At 53.6% G+C, this 17,818-nt stretch overlaps 1 protein-coding gene across 1 annotated transcript in view; it reads right to left on the bottom strand.

The window, feature by feature from the left end:
- Positions 1-3,723: 3,723 nt before the first annotated feature.
- The window catches only part of CHST8 (carbohydrate sulfotransferase 8), a 152,302-nt gene continuing 138,207 nt past the window's right edge, over positions 3,724-17,818 (bottom strand). Inside the window, exons 3-4 of the mRNA XM_007539475.3 lie at positions 10,521-10,564; positions 3,724-8,118 (exon numbers count right to left, since the gene is read on the bottom strand). Of these exons, the coding sequence (XP_007539537.1) occupies positions 7,045-8,118; positions 10,521-10,564 (1,118 nt within the window). The 3' untranslated portion in view covers positions 3,724-7,044. The remainder of the gene's footprint in view (positions 8,119-10,520; positions 10,565-17,818) is intronic.

The following is a 17,818-nucleotide window of genomic DNA, read 5'->3' as shown; positions in this document are numbered from 1 at the left end:
GCCTCTGCGGGGCTCGTCACCCGCCTCCTGGACTTTTTCCAGGTCTCCTCCTGGCTGGGGGTGGGGGGCTGAGGCTTGAAAAGCTGGAAATGCTTCACACACTGGGGTGTGAGGGGCACTAGGGGGGACTGAACCCCAGACCTGGGACATGAGAAACAGGCCCATCTCCAGGGCTGTTCACACACACACACACACACACACTGCCTCTGACAACTCTCTCCTTCAAGCTGTGACAAACAAAGATTGAACCCAAGGCTCTGGGAGCCCAGGTGGGCTCTGGGCTCACTGCCCCCCAACACCCACACAACTCTCTCAACTTCCTGCAGGAGAATCTGCTACAGCAGTCCCTGCCAGGAGAAGGGGCAGAGCAGGGTGAGAATTGACCAATGTGGAAATAGGAGAGGACCCCCCCAACCCCTGAAGGTGTCTCCAGGCCAGGGGCTGCTGGGGGCCTTGAGGTGACGGGTGGATGGCTTCATCCGGATCAGCAGCCTGTGGCCAGCACTGGGCTGTGGGGATGTAGCTCCATCTGTTGACGCCGGAGGTTGGTGCCCTGCTCCTGAGTCCCATTACACCATCTGCCCGGCCCTCACCCCCCAGCCAGTGCCCACTTTGCTGTCTGCATCGGACAGCACGCAGCACACTCACGCAGCAGACCCCACGGGCTGGGACCCGGAGGCCCTTCCACCACAAGCCAGAGATGATGGGGGCTCTGGACAAAAGGAAAAGTATGTTAAAAAGAACCATTTTTTTAAAAAAATATATTTATTAGAGAATGAACCAGAGTATCACTCCAGCCTCGGCAGTGGCTGGGACCAAACTCTGGGCCTCACATATGCAAGTCCCTTGCTCTGCCTGCGGCCCCATCTCCCTGCTGCAGAAATCTCTCAGGCCAGGAAGAGAGCTCAGTGGGAAAGCGCAGGACCCGTGTGCCCAAGGCCTGTGCTGGAGCTGAGGGGCACCCTGTGCTTCTGCTTCCCCTCGGTCTGGCTCAGTGGCCATTCCCACTACAAGTTCAGAGCCCCCCAAAACTGTGGCTCTAACCATGACATGAATGACCTTAACCCAGTGTCAGTCACTCTGCTAAGCCCAAGGTCTTCAGCTCGAGTAAGCAGCCCAGGGGCCCCAAATCTTCAACCAACTGGGCTCCTGGGTTCCTGGGTAAGCGGGGCTGGGGCTCCCCGCCCCCTGCAAAGTGCAGCGTGGCCAGTGAAGGGACTCGGGTGGGTAACGGAGTAGTTCTGCCAGCGGCAGCCCCATGATATCCAGTGTGTGTGCCGAAGTGCTGCTCTCGCTTCTCTTCTCGATCTTGCCCTTCCCTGTGAAAAGACAGGAAGACCCGGCTGCGAGCATGAATACAGGAGCACACAGTGCCCTCGAGGTGCCATGTCCTGGCTCCTTTCTCCTCAGCCCCGCTGACCAAGGGACACGTGGACCCACAAACATGACAAAGACAAAAAAATACTCTACAGACTGATATTTAATTATGAAAACATGAAACATGACAGCATTTGGGGGGGCAAGTGCTGGTGTGTGACAAGCCGGGTTCAAGGCCCTCAGTCCCCACCTGCAGGGGGGAAGCTTCCAAGGGGTGAAGCAGGGCTGCAGGTGCCTCTGTCTCTTCCCCGATCCTCCCTCCTGATTTCTCTGTCTCTCTCCAATAAAACATAAAAAACCACAGGACCGCCAAGGAGTCTCGTGACTCCCTGGACTGGGCTGGGGCTGGAAGGATTCGCGTCTCAGCGCTGAAGAGCAGGTGCAGGAGCCAGAGGCGAAACTGGGCTGGATACGGCCCCAGCGGCCCAGCTCTCCCGGCTGACACTGTCCCCCTCTGACTTGGGGACACAGAGGACCCTGGGTAGCGCCGCCCCTGTGTCCCCTCCCTCCATGCCTGACCTTTGACCCGGGCAGTGACCTCCCACCCACACCAGGGCCCCCAACCCCCAGTCAGCACCAGCATGAGGACTCACCATGCTTCCGGGTGCGGGGGGCTGCCATGGGGCCCTGGTGACCCCTCACTGGTCAAGGCTGTTCCCCCAGCGCAGACGGCACAGCCCTGTGTCCACACGGAAGGCCAAGGATGGGAAAAGGGACTGGGCTGCAGCACCGCCACAGCATCTGTAGTCCTGCATTTACGCAGGCGCGGATTTGTGGGCTACGCCCACACGTGCTAGGACGACCTCACGTGATGCACGTCGGGCCCCGCCCACCAGGGTCTGCCCCACCCACCAAAGGCTGACCTCGGGTCTGCCCATTGGCTGATCCTGGCATCTCCCGAGCAGGGGGAGGGTGGTGACCCCCACCCCCCAGATTAACCACCTTCTGCATTGGGTAGCCATAAATCCAGCCAAGTCAAAGGTGGGGCTGCACAGACAGAGGGGCGCCCTGATGGTGGAAGGTGGGGGAGGGACCAGGTGGTGGTCCACCAGGCGCCATGTGCTTGGACCCAGGTTTAAGCCCCAGGTCTCCACCTGCATGGGCTACATTCAGGGACAGTGGGGCAGTGTTGCAGCTCACCATCTCTTTCTTTTTTCTTTCTTTCTTCTTTTTTTTTAAAAGATTTTATTTATTTATGAGAACGATAGGAGAAAGAACCAGACGTCACTCTAGCATAGGTGCTGCAGGGATCGAACTTGGGACCTTATGCTTGCGAGTCCAAAGCTTTACCACTGTGCCACCTCCTGGACCACTACACTATCTTTCTCTCCATCTGCATTGATATCTCCTGTCCACATTATCTCACTGGCTCTCACCTCTAAATTAAAAACAAAACAGCTGTGGAATCTACCAGGTGGCTAAAGAAAGATGTTCACTGAATATAAGTTAATATATTATAAACACCAGATACTCCATACATGATAGGGAAAAAAACAAAACAATAGTTTGAGGGCAATTGTGGCACTCACGTGTTTAAATCCATTGTGCAAAAAGCCACAATACACACAATGCTTAGAAACAACCAGGATGGCGGTGTTTTGCTGCCGCCTTGTGGACATGATGAAAAATGCATCTGAATATAAAAAGTAACTTTTTTTTTGTAACTCCGTATACTCTGCAGGTAATTATATATACATATATATGAAACTTAATTTTAAAAAAGTATTTAAGAAATGCACTGTGTACAAAGCTGTGTACAAAATGCACTGTGTACTTTTTACAAAATATTTAGAAACAAGCTAGGTTATTGTTTTGCTGCCACTTTGTGGACACAATGTAGAATGCATCTGAATAGACGAATTCATCAATTCCCAGTGTAAGCTTTACATATTATACAAAGATATTCGTCTCACTGCACTTAAAAATACCATGGAGGGCGAGGGGGACAGCATAATGGTGATGCAAACAGACTCTCCTGCCTGAGGTTCTGGGGTCCCAGGTTCAATCCCTCGAACCACTATCAGCCAGAGCTGAGTAGTGCTCTGGTAAAATAATAATAATAATAATAATAGCAGCAACAATAATAATAATAATGATAATAATATAGAAGCTGGGGAGATAGCTCAGTGGTGGAGAGCAGGACTTGAATGTGTGATCCCATGTTAAATCCCTGTCCATCTTGGGCCTGGTTGTTTCTCTGGAATACCCTTTCCCTCATTAACATGGATAGGAAGTGTAGGTATTTTTTAAATTAATTTTTATTTATAAAAAGGAAACACTGACAAAAAACATAGGATAAGAGGGGTACAACTCCACACAATTCCCACCACCAGAACTCCATATTCCATCCCATCCTGTTGCTTTTCTATTCTTTATCCCTCTGGGAGTATGGACCCAGGGTCATTATGGGGTGCAGAAGGTGGGAGGTCTGGTTTCTGTAATTGCTTCCCCGCTGAACATGGGCATTGACAGGTCAACCCATACTCCCAGCCTGTATCTCTTATTTCGCTAGAGGGGTGAGGTTCTGGGGAGGCGGGGCTCCAGGACACATGATGGGGTTGTCTGCCTCAGGGAAGTCCAGTTGGCATCATGGTAGCATTTACAACCTGGTGGCCTCTCTGGAGAATCCAGAGAGTTGAAAACCTTTTTTTTTTTGTTTTTACCAGAGCACTACTCAGCTCTGGCTTATGGTGATGTGGGGGATTGAACCTGGGACTTCGGAGTCTCAGGCAAGAGAATCTCTTTGATTTGTTTATTATTTTTTTATTATTTATTTTCCCTTCTGTTGCCCTTGTTTTATTGTTGTTGTAGTTATTATTATTGTTGTTATTGATGTCATTGTTGTTGGATAGGACAGAGAAATGGAGAGAGGAGGGAAAGACAGAAGGGGGGAGAGAAAGATAAGACACCTACAGACCTGCTTCACCACCTGTGAAGCGACCCCCCTCCAGGTGGGGAGCCAGGGGCTCGAACTGGGATCTTTATGCCGGTCCTTGCACTTTGCATCACATGCACTTAGCCTGCTAAGCTACCACCTGAATCCCTATTTTCTTTACCATTCAGATAGCAGGGGCCCTAAGGGAGTCTCAGCTTCTCTGAGGGCAAAGGCCTGGTAAGAACTTCACAGTGGGCCCCGAGAAGCCCCCCCTTTGGGGAACCAGGCAGAGAAGGGCACTAGGAGGTTCTGTGGTTATTGCCCCAGCTTGACCCCACAGGAGGGGAGAGGAGTCCATGTCCATTCTTGAAACTTTGAGCCAGCTGAGCCCTTCCAGATGGTCCCCACAGAGTTGAGGTCAGATGGGCTAAATAGGACAGGCAGGAAGGAACAGCAAGGGAGAATCTCCAAGAGCAGAGAGGGTGATCCCCACCAGCCTGTATGCACCTAGAAGCCAAGACTGAAGGCTGGAACTGATTCAGAGGTGAGGCCTCAGGACTGAACCTCTGGCCTTCAGCTGAAGGTCATCCAGTGGGTCAGCAAGTGGTGATCATGGCCTGAACTCCTGTGTCTCTTGGCCACTCAAAAGGAAGAGGCCCTCCAGAAGTGTGTGCATATCTGCCTTTCTCAGACCTGAGCACACACTCACTGTGGGAGGATGTCCCCGGGCATCCTGTTTATGTCTGGGCAGCAGCACTGGGTACTGACGTCCTGTGAACCATCCCAGCTAGGCTCTCAGTGTCTCCCCCAACTAGCAGTCAGTGAGGATACCATGTCAAGTGCCACCACATGAACCCATGACCAGCTGTTGCCTGCGCTGTGAATGCACCTCCCTGTGTGAGGCCCAGGGTATAGTCAGCCAGGCCTCCCTGCCTCCTTCACTGCCCTGTGGGTCCAGGCCTGACCACAGCCCCTCACACTCCCTGGCTCCCTTCTGTCAGGTGGTCCTTTCAAGAATCAGGGAGGGACCCTGTGGGAGCTCCACCCTGCTCAGGGTTCCTGGAGGCATGTGGCCCCAGCAGGTGCAAGCAGCCTCCACTCCCGGTTCTGCCTCAGACGTTTCTGGAGTCAATGGTGGAGGCAGACGGGGAAGTGGAGCAGCTGGGGTAAGAGCTCCCTGCATGTCTTCACCTTGGGGTCTGGCAACATGTCCTCCAGCAAGTGGGAATGACTGATCTCCTGGGAGTAATGCCATCTCCTGGGAGTAAAAGCCCCACAGGAATCTTCAGAAGGGTTGTCCAGGAGGTGGCACAGTGGATAAATCATTGGACTCTCAAGTGTGAGGTAGCAAGTTCAATCCCCGGCAGCACATGTGCCAGAGTGATGTCTGGTTCTTCCTCTCCGCCTATCATTCTTCATGAATAAATAAGTAAAATCTTAAAAAAAGGAATATAGAGGACACGCAGGAAACTCCTAGCAGATAGAGACAAGACCACAAAGCAAGCAGACAGAGCCCTAGAAATAGGCAAGCACTTCTCCCTCACAAACCAATACCCCTCAGAGACCCCCACACTCACAGCTCCTAAATGCTTTTTAGGCCTTTCAAGCCTTACCGTAGCTTTTGTCTCTGAGTTGTCAGTGTGTGTGTGTGTGTGTGAAAGAGAGGGAATACTCACTCTTGGTGGAGAATTTTCCTTGCCAGCTTCTTGGCTCTCCCCCAAAGCTGGTTCACTGGGGCTGGGCAATTCTTATCACGTTGGGATGACTTTGTATGGTGACTTGAGCCAGGAGTCCAGGACAGGGCCAGGAATCTGCACATGACAGCTTTGGGGCAAAGTCCTGCTTGACTCAGAGGTCCAGAAAGCCAGAGACGGTGTCACTACCCACCTGGAAACACCATACCCATTTAGACCCATGCACAGGGCCTCAGGAGTCCCAGTGCTAGCCCTGAATGGCCTCATTCCCAAAGAGCTCATCCCTGCCGTAGTAGTCCCCAAATGCCCACCCCAAAAGGCAAAGCACATTGACAAGAAGGGACCCCAGCTTTGGGGGTACCATGCTGCAGGAGCCTGCACTGGACACACTGCTGCCATCCCACAACTGGGAACCACTGGGGCTTGTGTATGAACTGAAGTCACTCCCATCTGGACTCCCCTGCAACTGGGCTGAGCTTGACCATCCTGAGAAAAAAGAGGACGCACTGGACAGTAGGGGGCACTGTCCGCTGGTCTCCCCACCAGACACTGCTGCTCTGGAAACCATGTGCTTTATTTACAACCTCATTCCAAGGGCACCACCTTCCCTCCCCCCTCCCCCATTGGTAGAAAAGCTGCAAACCGAGTGGTTTGGTACAAGGCAACGACTAAGGAAGGGGCTGCAGGACCTCCCTGACCGCTGGGGCCCTTGTCCTCTGAGCCACCGTCTTCCCTGGTCACCCTGACTTTTGGCTGAACGGGGTTCCGGCAACAGGAACTCTTGGTGTGTGTGTGTGTGTGTGGGGGTGGTTTCTCCTCATTCACCCCTAGCATTTTCCTAAGGGAGGAAGGAGCGAGGAAGGGAGGAACAGGGCTGGCACAATGGAAAGCATTCCCATCCAAGGCCCTAGGGCCTCTGCCCGCCCCCCCCCCCCCCCAGTTGGGAGACAGGCAACACCCTGGGTTCCCTTCCCCCAGCTCCAGGTCCTGGAAGGGTGGAAATGGGAGAGTGGGTTCCCCCCCCAAGGGATGTGTGTGCCCCCCAGTCCATCACCAGGTGGGACGTCTCTGGAGTGTCCCCCGGGAGGGGTGGGGGTGTCAGTAGAGGTCCGCGAAGGGCTTGGAGTAGTTGAACATCAGGTAGTCCATATAGTAGAAGTCGTAGGCGCGCTGGCGCTGCAGCGGGGACAGCTGCGCGAAGTAGCGGCGGGCGATGGGCGCCGTGGTGCGAGCCTCCTGCGAGTGCCGGTCCTTGAAGCGCGGGAAGGTCAGGTTGGCGGGGGCGCGCACCAGGCGCAGGAAGAAGTTGGCGTCGTCCTCCATGCTCTCGAAGCGGCCCACGAAGTCGTAGTCGATGAGGCAGGGGCTGCAGAGGCGGCCCACATGGTCCCAGTGGATGTCCATGCCCACGGGCCGGTGCACGTCTAGCAGGTATTGCACGAACTCGGGGAAGCGCACGCCTGCGCCTGTGCGCAGCGCCTCCCGGGACGCGTTGGCCCGGTACCGCGCCACGATGGCCTTGCCGAACACTGGGTGGTAGTAGCTGTTGGGGTGCTCGAACTTATCGCGGAAGGCGGACACCAGGCGCTCGAAGGGCTCTCGGACGAAGAGCATCTTGGTGTAGGTGCCCAGGCGGTGCAGGATGCCCTGGCGGTCGAAGGTGTCCAGCCGCCTGAGGGCACTGCCGTAGTGCACTGCGTCGTGCTGCAGGTGGGCGGTGGAGCCGGCCAGGCCTGCCAGCACCATCAGCACCCGCTTCCAGTTGGAGCAGCCGGCCTTGGGCACCTCGCAGTACAGCACCCGGTGCCGGTCCTCCACGAAGATGCGTGACACGTGGCGTGGCGTGACGGCCCGCCGGCTGCTGCTTGCCCGGTACTTGGCACAGGCCTCACGCATCACCCGCTTGCGCTCCTGCTGGCTCCGCTGCAGCCGGGCCCAGCGCCCGTCCGGGCCCCCAGAGCTGTTGGTCGCTATGGCCGCCGGCATTTTCTTGATCAGCAGCCGGCGGCGGCGCTGGCGGGGTCGCAGGCGGGCTCCTGGGTTGATGGGGCCCCGAGGCTGATCAGGCTCCGTTAGGTGGACACCCCCAGGGCCCTGGCTGGACACGTCTGCAGAGTCCCTCCTGGCAGGGGCCTGCAGGTCTCCGTGCTGGGAAGTGCCTGGCGGGAGGCCCTGGTGGCAAGAAAAGGAGAGGTTACCAACCCTGGGCTGGACAGTGGGACAGAGGCCAGACCATTACTGTCCAGGCTGGAGTCCCTGCACTCCCTCTTTCTTAAGAAAAAAAAAACATGCGTATCACATACAAATATATATGATACAGAGAAATCGAGAGGGACTGAGAGACAGCAGTGCGTCCCCACTTATGAGCACCCCCCACCCCTGCAGGTGGGATCTGGGGGCCTGAGCCCAAGTCCTTGCACATGGTAACATATGTGCTCAACCAGCTGTGCCATTCTACCCAGCCCCTCTCCTTTTAATTAATTTATTTTTTCAGGGAGAAGATGAACATTTACTGGGAGACAGTAAGGACAGAAAAGTACAAGCCATGTAGGTATGTACACCCCTGAGATCAGGAGAGAGGAAGGCCTCTATTACTATTTTTTTCTTTTTTTATGATCTTTATTTACTGGATAGAGACAGTCACACATCGAGAGGGAAGGGGGATGATAGAGAGGGACACCTGCAGCCCTGTTTCACCACTCGCAAAGCTTTCCCCCTGCAGGTGGGGACCTGGGGCTTGAACCTGGGTCCTTGCGCATTCTAACATGTGCACTCAATCAGGTGCATGCCACAACCCTGCCCCAGCCTCTATTATTTTTATAAATGTATTTTATTTATTTATTGGACAAAGACAGAGAGAAATGGAGAGGGAAGGAGGTAGAGAGGGAGACCCTTGCTGCACTGCTGCACTGCTCATGAAGATTCCCCCTACAGGTGGGGACTGGGGGGCTTGAACCCAGGTCCTGGCACACTGTAACATGTGCACTCAACCAGGTGCACCACCAGCCAGCCTCCTCTTTCTTTTCAAATATTTACTTATTGGATAGAGACAGAAAGAAATTGCGAGGAAAGGAGGAGAAAGAGGGAGAAGGACACCTGCAGTACTGCTTCACTGCTCATGAAGCTTTCTCCCTACATGTGGGGGGCACCCCCTCTTTCAAGGACTGATTTTTATTTTATCTATCTAGCTGCTGTCAGAGCCTCATGCCTGCATGATTCCATGGCTCCAGTTGACTTTCATTCCTTTCAGTTTCAATTAGAGACAGAGAAGCAGCCCGGGAGGTGGAACAACGGATAAGTCCCGAATTCCATCCCAGCACAGCATGTACCAAAGTGATGCTCTGGTTCTCTCTCTCTTTTCCCCTATTCTCATAAATTAATATACTTTTAAAAAGAGAAAGACAGGGGCTGGATGGTAGCACAGTGGGTTAAGCGCACAAAGCGCATAAGGATCCTGGTTGGAGCCCCCGGCTCCCCACCTGCAGGGGGTCGCTTCACAAGCTGTGAAGCAGGTGTCTGTCTTTCTCTCCCCCTCTCTTGTCTTCCCCTCCTCTATCCATTTCTCTCTGTCCTATCCAACAACAACAACAGCAATAACAACGATAAACAACAAGGGCAAAAAAGGGGAAAGATAGCCTCCAGGAGCAGTGGATTTGTAGTGCCTCCCCAAGCCCCAGCGATAACCCTGGAGGCAAAGAAAGATAGAGAGAGAGAGAGGGAGAGAGAGAGAGAAAGACAAGGAGAGAGGATAGACACTATGACACCATAGTGTTCCACCATTCTTGGAACTTCTCTTGATTCTGTGCATGGTGCTCTCAGGTGGGGCTGAGGGCTGGAAATTGGGTCCTTGTATAAGGTGAAGTGTGCATTCCACTGCGTGAACTGTTTGCTGGTCCCCATTTTCTTTTTCTTTTTTTTTTTTTTCAAATCATAGACAGAGAAATTAGAGGCAGAGAGAGAAAGAGACCACAGTACCAGAACTTCCTTCTCCACTCTTTGCCCACTCTCCAAATGAGCTATCTGCCTTATCCTTATCCTATTTCTCTTCTATGCTACTCTACTCTACTCTACTCTACTCTATTCTGAAAAGGAATGAACAGAGAACTACTGGGGGGGAGTGTCTCAGGCTTGCATGTCAAGTTCTGTGCTTTACCACAGAACTGTTTCTCCACTCTGTACCCTCTTTTAAAGAGTGAAGGAGAGACAGGCTGACTGGCGGCGGCCACTTCTGTGTTGCCTCTGCCCCCCCCCCCCCCCCCATGGTCTTGGCGGGATTGTGGCGTCAGCGGCGCAAATGCGCTGTCAGCCACAAGGTGGCGCGGGTCTCCCAGGAACCTCTACCTGAGCTGGGGCCTAGGGAGGCTGAGCAGATTTACTGCTTCTTAGCCCCCAAAGCTGTCACCAGGAAAGGGAAATTCATGGATTCAAAGCCTTGGGCTTTCTTCCCCAGGCTTCTGGGAAAGACTGGACATTTTTCTTTCCAACAACAGTTTCAGTGCGAGCTCCATATTTTCTGCCCCCACCTCCTCACCCCCCCAGGCTGCCTGTTGCTTTACCAGACTCTCAGGACTCACCTTGTGGGGCTGGGGCTGCTGCAGCCTGAGATTGAACTTGATTCCTGGAAAGCAAACAGAGGGGAAAGGATTAGCTGCAGAAGTGCCGCGTGGCTCCTGGACCCTTAACTGTGTGCACCAGGGAGGCGAGCTCTGGAAAGGTAGTTGGGGTGGGGAGCAAGAAGAAGTAGGTGATCCCTTCAAATACCCTGACAGGGAAAACAGGGGCGGCGAAGACATGGTTCTACTGGCATCCAGCTATGCTCCCTTCTCTGGTCTTACCTCTGGATATGGCCAGGTGGGTATACCAAATGGGGCAGGCCTCACAGCCCAGACCCAGCTCACCCTGTCATTAAGTTACAGGAGGAAAAAAAAAATCCTTCAGAAAGCATCTCACTCTGTGTCCATCAATCCTTTCCTGGCTCCAGTCCATGTGACTGTCTGAACAGGGAATACAATGCACTTCCGGCCGCACCTCTGCACACACCAGGTCTGCTGGGAGCAGAATGCATGCCTTCCCCAGCAGACCTAGGAAACTCACCTGGCTACACCCCTCTCCCCACATACACACACAGCAGAAGCTTTCTGAGCCCCTTCCCCCTGTCCCTTGGGGTTGGGGGGTATTTCTTCTGCAGCCAGTGATCACAGATCTTGACGCCAGCAGGGGCCGGCTGTCCTGCTCGCTCTCCCTCCAGACTGCCTGGCTTCCTTAATTATTTTCTTCTGGTGATGGCAGCTGGCTCTGCTAAATCACCTCTCCTCCTCGGAGTCTCCGGTATCAGAATTTACTCTGCTTGTCACTCCTGTCAGCTTGTCAAGGTGTGATGGCGCTTATTTATATCCTTTTTCTGGAGTAAATGAGTCGGGCTAGACTTGGCCAGGAGGGGGCTGAGGAGCCACTGATGAAAAGCCCAGCCACCAGCCAGTGCAGTTAGAGAGGGGTGTGGGGATTGAGCTGGAGGTCCCCAGAGCTGTGGCCCCCTCCATCCCCCACATACACTGTCCCCATGACCTGGAGGAAGGCAGGCTGTGGGGCCTCTCCTGCCTTCTTTCCATGCAGACTGGACACAAGGGTGCTGAGCCTAACGGGGCTTCTAAGGTTGGTCCACTTGAAGGCTGTTGAGGCTGGAGAGAAAGTTCTTTTTTGGTCCAAGTCTGGGGATGGGTAAGACTCCTGATCTCTTGGCCACTATTGCCTACCAAACAAATCTGGCTGCCACCACTCCCCTGGAAAAGAGTCTTGTGGAAAAACCTAACACCTAATCTAATATGGATCCTGTATCTGCCACAAACGCTGCCTCCCCAGCCCTGAGTCAGTGACAACTCTGAGACTGAGCTCAGAAACTTCATGAAGGAAATGCAATGGGTTCTCCCCACTGCCAGGGGCCCGGTGCCCCTGCTGCTCCTTCCCTGGAGGAAAACATCTTCTAACCAATCACTTCTCAGCAACCATTTCCTGGACCACCTCAGCTCTGGGTAAGGGAAGGCCAGGAACCTTGGGCAGCTGAAGGTTGGGGGCTACTCTTCAGGACCCTGGAGAGCTCTGCAGAGAACCCAGGAGGAGCAACTAAGAGCTTGCGTCTGCTTGCTATAGCCAGGAGGAAGACACTCCCACCAGGAGCCACTGAATGAACCCTGTGCCACTGAGGACTTGAGGGAGGGGACCCCAGTGCTGGCCTCTCTGAATAAACCCACAACGTAGGGGGGTTGGGGCGGTGGCACAGTGGGTTAAGCACTGGTGGTGTGAAGCACAAGGGCCAGCGTTAAGGATCCCGGTTTGAGCCCCAGGCTCCCCGCCTGCAGGGGAGTCGCTTCACAGGCGGGGAAGCAGGTCTGCAAGTGTCTTTCTCCGCCCGCCGCCCCCATCTTCCTCTCCTCTCTCTATTTCTCTCTGTCCTATCCAATAACAACGACATCAATAACAACATTAATAATAACCACAACAATAAAACAACAAGGGCAAAAAAAAAGGGGGGGAAGGTCTCCAGGAGCAGTGGATTCGTGGTGGTGCGGGCACTGAACCCCAGCTATAACCCTGGAGGCAAAAAAAAAAAGAAAAAGAAAAGCCTACTATGTAGATAAGACACTGAATCTGCAGAGCAGCACAAGCCTTGAGCCCCAGCCTCCCATCCCACTCACTACCACTCCTCCACCAACCCTCCCGGCCTAGATGGGGGGAGTCTTAAGGTCTGCATTCTCTTTCCAGCAGTCTGAGTTACCTGTCTTCTCCTCTCACCACAGTGTTAACCATCTGTATGGGAGCTCCAGGCCCCTGCACAGTAGGAAATAAACAACCCCTTTCCCTTTCTGGACAGATGAACATTCCAGAGCGGTGGAAACACAGGCAGTAACAAGACACGAGCGAGAGCGCTGGTGAGAGTAAACAAGGCGTGAGTTATTGGGGCTGCCAAGTGTGTTCCACACTGTGAACTCTTCATTGGCTGAAGGTTCTCTTTTGAGCACAAGGGCTGAAGAGCTTGCCAAGGTGAGGCAAAGGCTGCTGTGGGTGTGTGTGAGGTCAGTTTCTTCCTTTTCATTTCTTCACATTATCTTTATTTCTTTGATAGAAACGGCCAGAAATTAAGAAGGAAGAAAGGAGACGGAGGAGGAGAGAGACACCTGTAGCCCTGCTTCACCATGTGGAAAGCTTTCCTCCTGCAGGTGGGGACCAGGCGCCTGTCCCTTGGAATACTCGATGTGGTCTGGGGGGAGGCAGGGCTTGCCTTAGCAGTCAGACACAGAGGGAACTGAATGAAGCCAGGAGAGCCATGAGGCTGGAGTTGGAAGTCCCCACCTAGTGCATTGTAATATGTGCACTCACCCAAGTGTGCCACTACCCGGCCATAAAAAGAAAAGTTTCTTTTCTTCCCTTCCTTCCTTTTTTTTTTTTTTTTTTGAAGATGGAACCTGGGACTTTAGAGCCTCAAGCATGAAAGTCCTTTGCATAACCATTATGCTGCCTCTCAGGCCTACAAGTTTCTTATAATTGGGTTGTGACTGATTGGAGTTAATCTGGGGCTGTGGTAGAGTGTGGGGGGTGGGGAGCTTCACAGGCACCTGGGCTGCTGGAGAACCCCCCTTGCCCATGACCTTTCTGGGTCACAACAGGGAGATCTGCTGGGCTCAGCTCAAGAACCCCAATTCCCAATGCCCAGGCCCCATAGAGGCTAGAGACTGGTCTTTAGGTCAAGTGATGCTGAGATGGCTAAAAGAGGACCAAGTGTCTCTCGAGGTTTGGAAACGCTTTATGACCCTGCCTCCCCAGCCCTGAGCTGCCACAGTTCAGCAGAGTGGCAGGTACTGAGCTCAAATCCCAGCCCCAGTCTCTGAATCCGCACTGTGGCCCTGGGGAGGCAGGGCTGGCCTTAGCAGTCAGACACAGAGGGAACTGAGTGGAGGCAGGAGACCCATGAGGCTCCAGTCAGAAGTCCCTGCCCAGTGTAGCTGCAGACTGAGGTTTCCGCACTGAGCTCCATTTCTTTCGAGCACTACTCAGCTCTGGCTTCTGGTGGTGCTGGGGATCGAACCTGGGACCTTTTGTGCCTCAGGCATGAAAGTCTTTTTGCCTAACGATTATACTATTTCCCCAGCCTGATTGAGACTTTGTGTGCTGGCTGAACCCACTAGTGCTGTCCACCCACTGTCCTCTGATGCTGCCCCTTAGGCCAGGGACTTTCCAATGGTTTCTGACTGGCTTAAGCCACTTTGGGCAGGGCCCCAAACACATCTTGGTTTCCGGCCAAAGGTGGGATCCTAAGTCTAGCTTCAATCCACCTCAGGGGCCCTGGTAGGAAGAGCCTTAGTGCCCGCTATCCTAACATGTGTCCCTCTGCAGTGAGGACGCCTCTCCCACCAGGGTGTGTCCAGGAAGCAGCTGTCAGCTTAAGGGCTGCATGTAAACAGGAGCTGCCTGGCTCAAGAGACTGACCAGCCACTCACCTCCTCCAGGCTGGGCAGGACTGCCACACACCCGCCCCGCCACCTGGCACTGCCATCTGGGGCCCCCGGGGCCTCACTGTGGCTCTTCTGAAGGCTCTCCTCCTCTCCACTCCCCACCCCGCCCCCGCCCGCCTCCGTCCCCACCCTACGACTGCCTCTTGGCCAGTTACTACCTTCCTCTGGATAGATTGTTAATGTATGCAGATGAGATGCAAAACTGAAGTTTAGCCACACTCAGCAATTAGAGGGCAGCCTGGGCTCAAGGCGCTGAATTCAGATGGAAGGCGCCTCACCGAAGGGCTTTAAATTCTCACTTGTGTTCACAGGAAAATGCAACTCATTAAATTCTCTGCTAGGGCCTCCGTGCACAGCCTGGATCCTGGCCCCAGCCTCCCAACTGCCCCTCACCTTAGGGCAAGACAACGGGGCCACTGAGCCTGGGACACAAAGCTACAGATGGTGGACCCCAGGGCAATGTGGGAGGCAGTGGGTGGCCCTGTGGGGGTGTGTGGGGGGCTCTTCTGGCCTCAACCTTGGTGGGTGGGCTTCTTCCAGTTGCTCTGAGGCAATCAAACTGAGAGTGGGGTTGCACAGTGACCCCTGACCTCTGTTCCCCATCAGAGCTAGAGGTTCCTCTTCTTGTACCTGGAGACCCATGCCCAGTCTTTAACAGTGGGTCAGCCTATCATACAAGAAAGGAAAATAAGGGGACTGGGTGGTGGCATATTCAGTTAAGCACACATGTGATCACACACAAAGACTCGGGTTCGAGCCTCTGCTCTCCACCTGAAGGGAAGATGCTTCACAAGTGGTGAAGCAGGTCTGCAGGTGTCTCTCTTTCTCTCTCCCTCTCTTCCCTTTCAGTGTCTGTCTTAACAAATAAAATAAAAAAAGGGGGGGGGGAATGGCCACTAGGAGTGGTGGTTTCATAGTGAAGAGTGATAATTTAAAAAAGGAGGGGGAAGAAGAGAAAAGAAAAACTGGGGACATTTCTGGGCAACCTGAGACAAATCCCCTGACCTTGAGGAGGCTTCCATTTCCTCATCTGCAAATTGGGACAGGAATACCCATCTGGCACATGTGCAAATGAAACAGGGTACAGGGCCAGGCACCTAGACAACCTGTACTAATGCTACCAGCAGGTCCTCTGGCATCTTCAGCAACAATCTCCAAGCCTAGTCTCTGCAAGGATGCGGGGACTCAGCACCCCACCTGTGTGGGAGGCAAGCAGACACTTTCCTGTCTCGGACTGACGCGCATCTGACGGCTCTGACGGCTTTTTTGTTTTGTTTAGAGATTCTGTTCTCTGGTGTCCGTGCTTTGGATCTACAATCCAGGCGGGTAGTTCTCTGTCAGCTCAGCCTTGGCTGTGAATTCACCGGGAGCTGTCAGAGCTGAGCCTGTCAGTCACCCAGCCAGCCAGTTAGCCGGCCTAGAACCCAACAGCTGTCCTGCTGCTCCACTCCCGCCCATCTGCCCATCACTGTGTGTGTGTGGGGGATACTGGGCACCCCCTTCTGCCGATGCCCTGGCCTGCGGGAATGCTCACAAGAGAGGAATCCTCAGCTCCTGCTTCATGGACCTGTCAGAGTCTGGGGGTGCCACCCACCATGTGGTGTGTGTGTGTGTGTGCCGTGTGCGTGCGTGCCAGACACAGCACTGCAGGTATTCTTTCTTTTTATCTTTTCTCTCTCTCTCTCTCTCTCTTTTCCTTTCTTCCATCAAGGTTATTGTTGGGGCTTGGTAACTGCATGGCCACTCCCAGTGGTCATTTTCCCCCCTTTCATTTCTTTTATTTGACAGGACAGACAGAAATGGTGAGGGGAGGGGGAGACAGAAAAGGAAATAGAGATAGGAACATACTTGCAGACCTACTTCACTGCTCATGAAGTGTCCTCCATAGAGGTGAGAACTGGGGGCTTGAATCCAGGTCCTTGCGTGTGGTAACATGTGCACCCTACTGGGTGCACTATCAAATGGCCCCTGTATGCATTTTTTTTTTGATACAACTGGACTCAGAAGGGAGAGCAGACAGCAGCAGAAGCTGCTGTCAGTAAGAAAGAACTGACAGACTGGCACAAGGATCCTGGTTCGAACCCCTGGCTCCCCACCTGCAGGGGAGTCGTTTCACAGACAGTGAAGCAGGTCTGTAGGCGTCTTTCTCCCTCTCTGTCTTCCCTCCTCTCTCCATTTCTCTCTGTCCTATCCAACAATGAACGGCATCAACAATAATAATAACCACAACAAGGCTACAACAACAAGGGCAACAAAAGGTGGAGAAGTTTGCCTCCAGGAGCAGTGGATTCATGGCGCAGGCACTGAGCCCCAGCAATAACCCTGGAGGCAAAAGGAAAAAAAAAAATGACAGCACATGGGCTCAGGAGATAGTACAAGGGTTCTGTGAAAAACTTTTCATGCCTGAGACTTTGAGATCCCAGGTTCAATTCTTAGCACCACTGTAAGCCATAGCTGAGTATTGCTCTGGCCTTTTTTTTTTTTTTTTTAAAGAATTTATTTATTTATTCATGAGAATGATAGGAGGAGAGAGAGGAAGAACCAGACATCACTCTGGTACATATGCTGTCTGGGATTGAACCTGGGACCTCATGGTTGAGAATCCAATGCTTTATCCATTGCGCCACCCCTGGACCCCATTGATCTTGTCTTTCTCTCTGCATCTCTCTTATTTAAAGTATAAGGCCCCATGCAAGGGGCCTTATACTCTCGGCAAAGGCAGGAGATGCCATTTCCTGAGGCTTGAGCAGCTTGGGTGAGCATGAAGCTGGGAGTTATTCTCAATCTAAGGGCCACTCTGAGATCCAGGACTGAAGAGAGGAATGGGGAAAGCTGTTCCATTTGTTCACAGAGGGGTTGAGGATGGCAGGAAGTGGAAGAACCTTCCAGCAGGACTTGGCCATGGCTGGATTTGAGGTGTCTGTTTCTTTGGTGAGAATGCCGAACGCCCACTGTGACAGGCAGGTACAAGCTGTTTCACACAGGCCAGTGCATCTGCAGGACCTAGGGGTGGGGGTGGGGGTGGACGAGGGCGAGTGAGGGAATGGGATGCTGGTTTCTGCTGTGACCCTGGTGGCACTTTCTGTGAAGGAGCTCCATCTTCCTTGGGTGGGAGAGGAAGCAGGGTCCAGGCGGCTAATGACCTGAAGGCCCAGCAGCAGGCCGGGCCTTTGTCCAGAGCCCATGAGAAGCGCCAGCACAGGCTCTGAGCCATAGGTCACACGGGATAGACGTAATGACTCCTCTTGCTTGGTGGTCACAGCTCTTGGCGACTGCTCTCCAGCCAGCTCTGCAGAAAGGGGCCTAAACAGTGCTGAATTCCTGCCAGCCCAGCCCAGCCCCGTGACAGACACTTCTTCACTGGA

Source organism: Erinaceus europaeus, chromosome 2 (genome assembly GCF_950295315.1).
Source record: "Erinaceus europaeus chromosome 2, mEriEur2.1, whole genome shotgun sequence".
Classification (NCBI taxonomy): Eukaryota; Metazoa; Chordata; class Mammalia; order Eulipotyphla; family Erinaceidae; genus Erinaceus; species Erinaceus europaeus.
Note: the sequence above shows the minus strand (reverse complement) of the source record. Positions and strands in the feature narration are given on the sequence as shown.